The following is a 12237-nucleotide window of genomic DNA, read 5'->3' on the forward strand; positions in this document are numbered from 1 at the left end:
GTTTCAAGTTTAAATTTGTTTATTTACAATTGGGGCTCTTCTGCTTTATTTTTATTTACTAATTTTTAATTATTTTCCTCTCTATTTTGTTCCTTTTTATTCCCTTCCACCATTCAGTTATATATATATTTTTATTAAAGATCAAACTATACTAATATACGTAAAATATATGACAAAAATGAATATACTAAATACGCTGAATATACATTGTAGAAGAGAAATTTAAATATAAAAGTAAAAATGTGAATAAATAAAAAATTAAAATTGTCCATTATTATTTTTTGTTATTTTGAATCTTCTTTTGTTAAAAATCCTAATTTTATTTCATGCTAAAATATTATTGTTTTTTTAATTGAAGATGTTTGTCGGCAGAGAGAAGTAGATTTTACGCTATGAATATTAGAATCCTTATATACCTTTGTCCCACCTCCTCGTGGGATAATTTTATCCCGTCTTTCTCTCTCTTATATCAGACTTTTGTCACAACTTGAGAGGGCACCAAACATATAATAAGAGATTTATTCTATTTTGAATTTTATCCCGACTGCCAAACGACAAACGTGGCCGAAGAGATAGAGATTTATCCAAGTTCAATCAAAGCAGAAAATGCAAAAAAATAAGAAACATAAAAAAAAAAAAAAATCCCCGGCCTTCCAACTAAGACGAGGAATAAAAAGGAGGGGACCAGAACGAGCAACACAGAGGAAGCTTACAAAACAGACAACAACCTAAGTCGCCAATGTTATCTCCCGAACGAATCAATTGCTGGACGCTCCAAAATGTTCTCTCAAATATGGACAAATCTGGATAAACCGCCAACAGTGATGAGAGATCAAGTTTCAGCCGTTGGATCTTAGAGAATTCAGGTCGTCTAAGCAACTGGGTTTCCAGAAGATATTCGACGTGGATATTATTATCGACATTCTAGTCTTATTTTTGGGTGGTCCAATGGTATTTCCATGGTCTAGAAATTATCACATGCAAACGAAAATAGACATATCACAACACCTTTAATTAATTAAAAGTCGTTTCGAATTAATAAAGAAAGCTTCAAACGTGAGAAAAAAAAAATGTTACTCGACTCCTCGTTCGAGAGAAACTCTCCTAATTCTCAAGCACCTTTAAACTTTTATCTCGTTTCTCCGAACCATAAATTATATATAAAATTTAACATAATATGTGAGGATTATCGACCATGACACTTTAATTTTCTTCATTTTGCTGCTCTTATGAGTAAGTTGATTACTCATGTAATTACGAGTTCATTTGATTTTGATCCGTTTACACTTTTATTTCAACCACCAAAGAAAATATTAAGCATGGGAAAAGTAGGGTAAAAACATTTTATTAGCAAATAAATGCACGATTAGAAAATTTGATCTATTGTTTGTGGGAAAATGAGTTTGAAAAGTGCAAGAAATTAGGTATATGAAATTCTTAATATCTTTCAATTTTTAATAAAATGTCTCGAATCTTTAAATACCTAACTAATTTACATTGATCCCATGCACATTGAATGAAGTACATGGATTTGAGCTCTCGAGGGGATCCTCGTGCAAGTACAACAATTCAAACTCAAATATTAAGGCTTTGTTTGTTTTGCGAAAAAATAAGCGATTTTGAAAATATTTCCATTGTTCATGTAGATGTTTATATACAAAATCGTTACTTGTAATGAAATTATTTTTCATTGATTAATTAATTCAATTGATGCGTGCCGTCACTTTTAAGAAAATATTTTTCAAATCACCCATTTTTCGCCGGATAAGTGGAGCCTAAATTAGAATAACTAACAACACACTCTTCGTGGCACCAACTTTGTTGGCCAAGGCGAATTTCGTCCAAATTCTCTAGTTGATTTGTCTAATAGCAAGCAAAGAAATGAGTTGCTAAATTATGGAGAGAGAATAAAAGGAAAAAAACGGTTAGGCGCCGCTTTTGTTTAATTTTTTCGAGCAACGCAAGTGATAATTAAAAAAAAAATTTTAAAATCATTCATTTTTCTTTTCAAATAGACGGAGTCTTGGACACGCATGACAACACTTCTATTCTAAAAATCAACTTTTGAAAAAAAGTAATTTTTTTTTTCGAAATTACTTCCGGATTAAAAAAAATACTCCAGAAATAGAAAATTAAAGTTACGTTATTAAATGAATTTTTTCTTTAAAAGTTACGTTGGTAAAATAATTTTTGCTCCATAAGTGTTTTTCAAGTAGAAATTTTAGTCGAGGAGTGTTGCGATGCGCATGGCCGTAAAAATCTGCTAAACTACAAAGTTAAAAAGCCGAGTAAAGTTGGGGGGGAAGGGGTAAAAAAACAAGAGAGAGAAAATATCACGGAGCCTTCACGCCTCCGAAAACCCCAATGCCCACACCCACACCTCCACCGCCTCCCTCTCTCTCTCTCTCTCTCTCTCTCTCGCTCTGTCCACCTACCCAGTGAACACAACGAAGAATCCCCAGCTAGAGATAGAGAGAGAGAGAGAGAGAGAGAGAGCGAGAGACTGCTCGTTCCTCCGACTCCACCTTATCTCTTCCCTCCCTCCCTCACCACAAACCTCCCTTAATAAGACAATTCAATCCGAAGCTCCCCCCTCCCCATAAACCCTAAATCCCCCACTCTCTCTCTCTCTCTCCACTCTATCCTCCAATTGCTTCGTTCCCTCGGGCGATAGACAGACCGATTGCCAATCCATGGACTCCAAGCCAGTCGCTCCCGAGACGAACTCGCACTCCTCAGGTTCCTCTTCTTCTCCCTCCTCCTCCTCCTCCTCTCGTGATTCCGATTATGCTCCTGCCGTTGTTGCCAGTCCCGTCAAGGTCGGTGGCGGCGGCGGTGACAGTCGCGAGTTCGGCAGCGACGGTGAGTCCGAGGACGGGGGGTTCGTGAGCGGGGAGGAGGAGTTCGAGGAGGCGGGGGCTGGCGGGGGAGCGGCCGAGAAGGCGATTTACCTGGTGGATGATGGTTTTGGCGGTGTTGCGGACCCGGCGGTAACCGCGCCGGGGAGCTTCAGGCCGGTTGCTAAGGTGTCCAATGATGATGATGACGACGATGATGAGGATGAGGTTGATGATGACGAGGATGGCGGTTTTGGTGAACCGAAAGTGAAGGTTTTGGCTGGTGCTGTTGAAGGCGGTAACGAATTGGGGTCGCTCGAGGGTGGTGTTTCTGCGAGTGGTGATTTTGGGAAGGGTGTGGAAAGTAGAGATTTTGATTATGGGGAGAGAGGGGTGTTCGCAGACAAGAGTTTAAGAGAATTGGGGCAATTGCTGGAGGCGAGTGGTGGTGACGATGGCGGTGGTCAGGTAGGTGTGAAAGAGGTTTTGATGGGTGTGAAAGAACATAAAGCAATTGAGAGTGGAGATGTGATTGAGGAGAGTGTTCAGGCTGGGGCTGAAACCATGGCAGTTAGATTGCATCAGAGCAATAATGGACTGCAGAACAGCATCAATGAAGCCTTGGAACAGGTTCCTGGAATGAAGAAAGATGATATTCCTGGTGTTGGAAGAGATGAAATGCCAGAGACTGGCGTAGCAATTGTTGATCGAGCGACTGCATATTATGATCAGGAGGTGAAAAAAGACATGCGAATGGAGCCAGAAGCAGAATCTGGACCCAAGCATGATGAACCTGCAACGAAAGCTGCTGATTATGGAGTCGAAAATACATTTAGTCATTATCCTGCTGAGAGAAATGAAGTCAAGTCTCTTTCATCGGACTCTGTGACTGGACATGCAGAGCCTCGGCTTGATGACAAGGGGAAACCTCTGGAGAATAATGAAACTATTGCGCAAGTTGAGGGCCTTGGAGTGGAAACAGGGTTTCCAGTGCAATCTCTCTCATATGACCAAGATGTGTCTGTGGAACGTGGAGATGATAATAAACTTCAGGTGGATGAAGATACTGACATTGAAGGCTCGGATACTGATGGAGAAAAAGGAAGTATGCTTTTTGAAAGCTCCCAAACTGCCAAACAGTTCTTGGAGGAACTGGAAAGAGGTGCTGGTTCTCAATCTGGTGCTGAAAGTTCTCATGATCATTCACACAGAATTGATGGTCAGATTGTCACCGACTCTGATGAAGAAGTCGACACTGACGAGGACGGTGATGGTAAGGAGTTGTTTGATTCAGCTGCTTTGGCTGCTCTGCTAAAAGCTGCAACAGGTGCTGATACAGATGGTGGAAGCATCACTATAACGTCCCAAGATGGTTCGAGGCTATTCTCTGTTGAGCGTCCTGCTGGGTTGGGTTCCTCCCTTAGGTCGGTGAAACCTGTCTCCCGACCGAACCGTTCTAGTCTTTTTACTTCTGATCTGACTCCTGCGGAGTCTGACAACAATCTGACTGAAGAAGAGAAGAAGAAACTTGAGAAGATTCAGCAGTTGAGGGTCAAATTCCTAAGGCTTGTGCAACGTGTAGGTTATTCTCCAGAAGATTCACTGGCAGCTCAAGTTCTGTACAGGTTGGCGCTTGTTGCTGGGAGGCAAGCTGGTCAATCATTTAGCCTCGACTCAGCGAAAAAGACGGCCTCCGAGCTTGAACTGGAAAAGAAAGATGATTTGAACTTCTCTTTGAACATATTGGTGCTCGGAAAAGCTGGAGTGGGCAAAAGTGCAACCATAAACTCTCTTCTTGGTGAGGATAAGGCAATGATCCATGCGTTTGAACCGGCCACAACAGCAGTGAAAGAGATAACTGGAACAGTTCATGGAGTCAAGATCAGGGTCTTTGACACTCCTGGTTTGAAATCATCTGCTATGGAACAAAATGAAAACCGTAGAATCTTCTCTTCTATAAAGAAGTTCACAAAGAAATGCCCGCCAGATATCGTACTTTATGTTGATCGTCTTGACACCCAAACGAGAGACCTCAACGATTTACCATTGCTAAAATCAATCACCAGTGCCCTTGGCCCATCAATCTGGCGAAGTGCTGTTGTCACTCTTACCCATGCTGCTTCTGCTCCACCAGATGGACCATCTGGTTCTCCACTTAGTTATGACGTGTTTGTTGCTCAGCGTTCCCACGTTGTTCAGCAATCTATAGGGCAGGCTGTAGGTGATTTACGCCTCATGAATCCAAGTTTGATGAACCCAGTTTCTCTTGTGGAGAATCATTCATCTTGTCGGAAGAATCGAGATGGTGAGAAGGTGCTCCCAAATGGCCAAACCTGGCGGCCTCAATTGCTATTGTTGTGCTTCTCCATGAAGATTTTAGCAGAAGCAAGTTCTCTCTCAAAACCTCAAGACCCATTCGATCACCGCAAGCTGTTTGGTTTCCGTGTACGCTCGCCTCCACTTCCATACTTGTTATCCTGGTTGTTGCAGTCTCGCGCACACCCCAAACTCTCCTCTGATCAGGGTCTGGAGAATGGTGATTCTGACGTTGATATGGCTTATTCTTCTGATTCGGATGAAGAAGATGAAGAGGATGAGTATGACCAGCTTCCTCCATTTAAGCCACTGAGGAAATCTCAAATTGCTAAGCTTAGCAAGGAACAGAGAAAAGCATATTTTGAGGAGTATGATTACAGGGTGAAACTTCTGCAGAAGAAACAGTGGAGAGAGGAGCTGAAAAGAATGAGAGAGATTAAGAAGAAAGGAAAGGTTTCTCCTGATGAGTATGATTATATGGGAGAGGATGCTGATCCAGAGGATGGAAGTCCAGCTGCCGTGCCTGTTCCTTTGCATGATATGGTTCTTCCACCTTCCTTTGACAGTGACAATCCCGCTTACAGGTAGGATCTTCTTGAGAGCATGTTGGCATGGATAGAAAAAATTACAGAAAAAAAAAAATTGGTACTTTTGGCTGTGGAAGTAGTGCGTGCATAAGTATAGTGTTTACATTATGATTTTTGTGATAAATGTCTTTTAAGCCTATCATAAAAAACTTTTTCCCTGGAAGGGATGTCTTACAATGTTGAAAGGTTGAAAATTTTAGCCCTAAAATAGTCTCTCTTTGCAGGTATCGCTTTCTGGAGCCAACTTCACAGTTCATAGCAAGGCCCGTTCTGGACACACATGGTTGGGATCATGATTGTGGTTATGATGGGGTAAACCTTGAGCATAGTCTAGCTATTGCCAGTCAATTCCCTGGAGCAGTTGCACTGCAGATCACCAAAGACAAGAAAGAATTCAACATCCACTTGGATTCTTCACTTGCTGCCAAGCACGGCGACAATGGGTCAACCATGGCAGGTTTCGACATCCAAAATATTGGCAAACAACTTGCCTACATTGTCCGTGGGGACACTAAATTCAAGAACTTCAAAAAGAACAAGACTGCTGCTGGCTTTTCCGTTACATTTTTAGGCGAGAACATAGCCACTGGTTTTAAAGTTGAGGACCAGATTGCCCTTGGAAAGCGTGTGATGCTGGTGGGTAGTGCTGGAACTGTTAGATCTAACAGTGATGCGGCATATGGAGCCAATCTCGAAGTGCGGCTCAGGGAGGCAGACTTCCCAGTGGGCCAGGATCAGTCTTCTTTGAGCTTGTCCCTTGTGAAGTGGAGAGGAGATCTTGCATTAGGTGCTAATTTGCAGTCGCAGTTTTCTGTTGGACGAAGTTCTAAGATTGCGGTACGTGCTGGATTAAACAACAAGCTAAGTGGACAAATCACAGTTCGTACCAGCAGCTCCGAGCAGCTTCAGATTGCACTCGTGGGTATCCTTCCCATTGTGACAGCCATCTATAAGAGCCTCCGCCCTGGGGTTAGTGAGACTTACCCAATTTACTAGCCCAGTATTGAAATGCCATGCCAGGCCTTAATTTTGCAGCTCATTTGTTGGGTCTCATGTACTTTTCTTACTTGGAACTCTCCCTGTTTCGTTCATTTATATTACTTGATAGTTTATATCAAGTTGAGATGGATTATTGACGAAAATCAAATAATATTGTCTTCTCTTGAAAGATGGTCCAATTAGATGCAGTGAATTTCATATCCTTGAGAAAACATCTGGATGATTGAGCAGCGCGGGTGTCGTCATCTTGTGAATGTCACGGAACTGGCTTCTTGGTTAGTGGCTGGTCTCAGATTGTCCCGCTGCTGCTAACATTACATTCCCCCCAAGATCGCATATGCCACAATAGATTTTGCTAGGGTCGAACTTGCCATTCGAACACTTGCACAAAGTCTGTACATAGAACGCATGAATAATATCTAACACGAAATTCTTGTGGTCGATGGTTGCCTGTGGTTAACAATTCGAGAATCTAGATGGACTAATGGAGTTCGGATGGCACCTGCTCCGGGATTGCTGTATAGTTGCTCTATGCAATAGTTCATTGTCTTTAACTGTGACTGCCAAAGCTATTCTTGCCCAACGGCAATTGTTCTGGGACAGGGGTATTGCTACTGTTGTACTGTTCCCTGGAATCTTTACTTGAAATCAACATTGTCCAGCTACTCTTTTCTCTTTTTACCCAATTACTTTTCATTTGTTCCGGTGATGAATTTTGCCAATGGATCAAGCCTTTGTCACCCGAAAGACGCCGGCATCACCAACTTTAGGCCGTAATTCGCATCACGCCTCTGCGCTGTGCGTGCTGTGGTCACAGGCCTACTTAGACTTTCGAAGACACTGTTTAAATTTTTCCAAAATCTTTAACATTGCTAATGTGCTGCTTGTCTGGCATCATATAAGGGGGATCACGCCTCATAAGAAAAAGATGCGACGATTTTGAAGATCAAGTAAGACTACAAGGACTACCAAAAGTTTGCGTGGTACACATTGACTCCCGGAACTTTCCAAATTTCAAACTCCCTCTTCTCTCTCTAGATAGAGGTTTCTGTTCTTCATTTATATTCATGAAAGGAAGGGGAAAAAAATAAACATTGATACTACGAAAAATCTCAAATTGATATACATGTGATAAATTAGCCCTAAATTATTTTTTCATCACAAAAAATCTCAAATTGGTACATGTATGATAAATTTACCCCAAATTATTTTTTGACTATTAAAAACTTCAAATTGGTATACATGTGACAAATTTACTTTTTCATTAAATTCCTTTTAAATCGGGTTAATATCACAAAAAATCCCAAGCCGAAGCATATGTGACAAACGGAAGGTAAAAACTCTAAATTGGTACATCCGTCGGTTGCCATATGTTATCCAACTTAACAATTTGATGGTAAAATATATCGAAATACTAACGAAGGGTAAATTTGTCGTAAATGTACCAATTTGAGATAAATTTGTTACGGATATATCGGTTTGAGATTCTTGGTGGTAAAAAGAATAGTTTGAGGTAAATTTATCATATATGTATCGGTTTGAGATTTTTCGCAATAAGATCTCAAGTGCTCATGAGACAAAGTAGTGTTTGAAGCTTTGGGGGGGCAAATACGGGGTAATTCATAGTTTAAGAGGCCTAGTGTAAATATCTCCTTTTTAGTCCAAAAATCAATACAATTACATTCGTTCTATTGAAAAAAGTCACGTAATCCGGAAACAGAAAAAGAATATTCAAAACGGCTCGGGGGTCTGGCTCATTTTTAATTGTCGGTTACTAAACTTTATTGATTTTTCGATCATGAGTTTGGTTCTAATGAACTAAACTTTATTCGTCTTTGCCTTGACCAATGACCAGGATCCGGCTTCCGACAATGCGTCGATGTGGTTGAAGCCAAAATTCAGCGAGCGCCTAACCGACAAACAATCGGGTCAGAAAAGTCGACCCGTTTCTTCTGTGCTCGGGTGACGGCGAAGCGGCGAAACCAATCTTCAGACGGAGACGACCAAATGGACGACGACGACGACGCCGACGCCGCAGCGACACTTGTCAAGCAAGCGTTCGGCGAATCGTCTGACGAAGAAGGCGGTCAGCTCGGCGGACTCGAAGCTCCTGAGGGAAGCGAGCGGGAGCGTCTGCCTCATCGGTCTACGCCGCGCCGGAGCCCTACCTGGGCGCCGATCGAGGAGATCGATGGGCTGTGGCTCTGCGGCGACTTCCTCTCCCCGGAACAGCAGCACTCTTTGCTCTCTGCGGTCGAGGAAGGTGCGTCTCGTTCTCGCCTCCTCTCGCAATCCTGAGGTTCCTTTTTTGTTCGATCGGGGAGGGGAAATGGAAGGATTGGGAGCGGCATTTTCACTGATTCTCGTGTTCTGTGCTGTGCCTTCTTCTTGTAGAGGGATGGTTCATTGAAGCTTCGCATAACCAGGTAATATATTGCCCCCGTTTATCGATAAGCACTCGTTCCTGGACGTGCCTCAGCGTGTTGAAATTGTGAACTGCTAATTTTCAGCACAAGCCGCTTGGTTAATAGGTGCAACCATATGAGGCATCACTGTTAATTTGAGCATCCTCAATCGCGCCAGGATTAACTTCTTTCCTGACTGGCAATACGATTGTTGTTGGCCTAGGTTTTTGCTTAGTTTGAATCAGTGATTGTGACTGCTTTCCTGGGTCACATAGGGGCAAAAGGTTCCATTTTGATTTAACCTCTGTAACTTGATGGGTAACAAGAGTAGGTCGAATATGTATTAAACGGGTAACTGGCCAGGTGATTGCGTGTTATCTAGGCTGCTAATGTTGTGATTTTAGATCAATGTGGTTAAGTTAGCCTGGACATTCGTCATTGCCATGAATATCACGAGTGAGTATCAAGCGCGGATGAATATGCAAAATTTTCTGAGGTTATCGGGAAGATGGCATGAGTTTGCTCGGCATATTTAGATTTCGCAGCTTGCTAGGAGATGGATAACTCTTACTTGGCTAGTCCTTCTGAGGAATTTGCATACAATTGTGTTATGCTAGTTTGTATCTTACTATCTCTTAAATTTGGATGCACTGGTTTTTAAGAGATTGACGGGCCTTTTCTTTACTGTATTCCTTTCTGATGCATGCGCTCTCTTGTCGGCGCCATAATTATATGGCCGAAAGCCGATTGGATGGTGCAAGTTGCTGAAAACTACGTTCAAGTGTTCGCCTTTCATTTGCACATGGCAGAGCAAAATAGTTTTGGGCCGTTATTAGCCATGTACTTCTCACCATTGCTCACTGGAACTGAATTGCTGTCATCCTGCATTTTGTCTCTGCAGGCCATGAGATTCGGAAGTCTTCCGGCGTGGGCAACTGGGCTTTCTAATTCTATCCGAGAGGCAGTTTTATTAGGGGACCTTGTTCCAGGGTTTGAGTTGTCAAATGCAGATGCATATGAAGATTCTTCTCTCTTCCCTATCCTGCCATTCGAATTATTAGGGAGGGAGCCTCTCTTTGATCAACTTATTGTGAACTTATACCAACCGGGTGAGGTAAGGTGTTTTTAAGTGCTTCGTACCATTCATCTTGTTGCAGTCTTCAAAAGATTCTATCTTGACAGAATACTCGGGCAATACTGCTTTTGCTATCTTCGAGTGCATCGATATTCTAACTGTTTGAGAATAAAGTTTTCGATCACTGTTAATTGCCTCGTCAACCATGCATTTTGTTGGTCACTCTTCTAAGCTGCTTGATAAATCATGTGGGGAGGATTATATGCTTTGACTTTTTTTCGATGTGCACTCATTTAACTTTCAAATGCTTTTGTCTATGCCTAAGCCATTTCCTACAAATGGTTCCACTTGTTGGGACTCCACCTCAAACATAGACATTTGCACTCGCAGGGTATTTGTGCACATGTTGATCTAATGCGCTTTGGTGATGGAATCGCTATCGTATCCCTCGAGTCTCCATGCATCATGCACTTCACCCAGGTTGAAGATATGCGCATCGGCAGCAAAGGAGAAAATGGGAGGCAGCCAATGTCTAAAGTACCAGTCTATCTGGCTCCCGGTTCCTTAGTTATTATGTCGGGAGACGCTCGCTATCGTTGGAAGCACGAGATAAATCGCAAACCAGGATTTCAGGTATGGCAAGGGCAGGAGCTAGATCAGAAGAGAAGAATTTCTATTACACTGAGAAAGCTTTCCATAGCTGAGTAGCGTATTAGCTCATCTCAGGAAGAAGTTTCGTCCTTGTGGAATTTTTATTTTCTAATATACTCGATCAGAGAAGTATTGAGGGATGATAGATACTAAGATTGATCAGGCACAAACAATCCTCTGCGATGGTTAAAAGTAGTTCAGAGCAGCTTGTCATTTTCGGAAAGTTGCTTGCTTCCTGGCTTTTCTAGTGATGTTTTTGGTTGTCGAAGCTGTAAATCAGAAAGAATTGTTGCGCAGCGATCGATTTCTCTCTGTGAGAAATAAAAATAAGCCTCAAGGTTGAGGCAACTATTGTCACTTGATATCCCAACGCTAAGCAAGCTGGGGATTTTTCACAGTTTTGCTTTCTAGTTAGCTCTTGCACCCCTCACACTTTTGGTTGGCTCCAAATGCATAATACTTGGCAGATTGAACATATATGGATTTGAATAGACCCGCCAAATTGGTTCATCGGCTCGAATTTGGGTCGGGTAATAAATGATTTTGCCTAAATAGACCTATTTAATTTGTTTATAACCTATTTATTAGAATGCAACTCTATTAACTCATACTCGACCTGATTCATATCCATACCCATTCTCGACATGACTTGTATTTCTATAGCACTTTCATATTTAATTCAATTTATGAAAATTCATACTCAAACTAAGATAAGAGTGCAGAGTTAGGACGCGCATGGCAATACTTTTGCTCTAAAAATTAAATTGTGATCGAAAATTGATTTTTCTACTTAGTTTTTCCTCATAATTTACTTCTGCTTCAAGTGCCTTTAAAATTATTTGTAAAATTGAAAAAGTACTTTAGCAGTAGAAAAATGAAGTTGCGTAGTGAAATAGATTTATGCTCCAAAAATTGAGTTATCAAATTAATTTTTACTCTAAAAATTGTGTTATCAAACGAATTTATGCTCCACAAGTACTTCTCGAAGAAAAAGTATGCTCTAAAAGTATTGTCACACGTAGACAAACGGATCTATGCTTTAAAAATTGCGTTTTCAAATTAATTTTTTTCCAGAAATTGCGCCACCAAACGAATCTTTGTTTAAAAAATTGCGCCACCAAACGAATCTTTGTTTAAAAAATTGCGGCTACCAAACGAATTTTTGCTCCAAAAATACTTTTTGATCAGAAATTCTTCTCCAAAAGTGCTCTCTGAAAGTGTTGTCATGCGCGTGCTAACTAAGTTGAGGTGAAATCTAGTGAGGAAGAGAGAAAATAAAACGACAATTGAGGTAGATTGGATAAACCATTTATGAAAAGATGTAGACCAACGTTCATGCAGCTATAAACACACGCTGCTTAAGTGGA

At 41.4% G+C, this 12237-nt stretch overlaps 2 protein-coding genes across 2 annotated transcripts; both read left to right on the forward strand.

Moving 5' to 3' along the window:
* The first annotated feature begins 2480 nt into the window (after nt 1-2480).
* On the forward strand, nt 2481-6908 carry LOC115750241 (translocase of chloroplast 159, chloroplastic). Its single transcript, XM_030687457.2, has 2 exons — nt 2481-5737; nt 5965-6908. The coding sequence occupies exons 1-2, from the start codon at nt 2694-2696 to the stop codon at nt 6734-6736; spliced, it is 3816 nt and encodes a 1271-aa protein (XP_030543317.1). The 5' UTR covers nt 2481-2693; the 3' UTR covers nt 6737-6908.
* A 1738-nt stretch (nt 6909-8646) lies between these two features.
* LOC115750248 (uncharacterized protein P8A3.02c) lies at nt 8647-11218 on the forward strand. The gene is made up of 4 exons (XM_030687466.2): nt 8647-9002; nt 9134-9165; nt 10046-10258; nt 10610-11218. The coding sequence occupies exons 1-4, from the start codon at nt 8747-8749 to the stop codon at nt 10925-10927; spliced, it is 819 nt and encodes a 272-aa protein (XP_030543326.1). The 5' UTR covers nt 8647-8746; the 3' UTR covers nt 10928-11218.
* The last annotated feature ends 1019 nt before the right edge of the window (nt 11219-12237 follow it).

Source organism: Rhodamnia argentea, chromosome 1 (assembly GCF_020921035.1).
Source record: "Rhodamnia argentea isolate NSW1041297 chromosome 1, ASM2092103v1, whole genome shotgun sequence".
NCBI lineage: Eukaryota > Viridiplantae > Streptophyta > Magnoliopsida > Myrtales > Myrtaceae > Rhodamnia > Rhodamnia argentea.

Bases quoted from the DNA above. Each gene is read 5' to 3' on its own strand.
- LOC115750241 (XM_030687457.2), top strand. From the start codon at position 2,694: ATGGACTCCAAGCCAGTCGCTCCCGAGACGAACTCGCACTCCTCAGGT. The intron at 5,738-5,964 runs GTAGGATCTTCT...CTCTCTTTGCAG, and splicing joins AGTGACAATCCCGCTTACAG to GTATCGCTTTCTGGAGCCAA.
- LOC115750248 (XM_030687466.2), top strand. From the start codon at position 8,747: ATGGACGACGACGACGACGCCGACGCCGCAGCGACACTTGTCAAGCAA. The intron at 9,166-10,045 runs GTAATATATTGC...TTGTCTCTGCAG, and splicing joins TTGAAGCTTCGCATAACCAG to GCCATGAGATTCGGAAGTCT. The intron at 10,259-10,609 runs GTAAGGTGTTTT...TTGCACTCGCAG, and splicing joins ACTTATACCAACCGGGTGAG to GGTATTTGTGCACATGTTGA.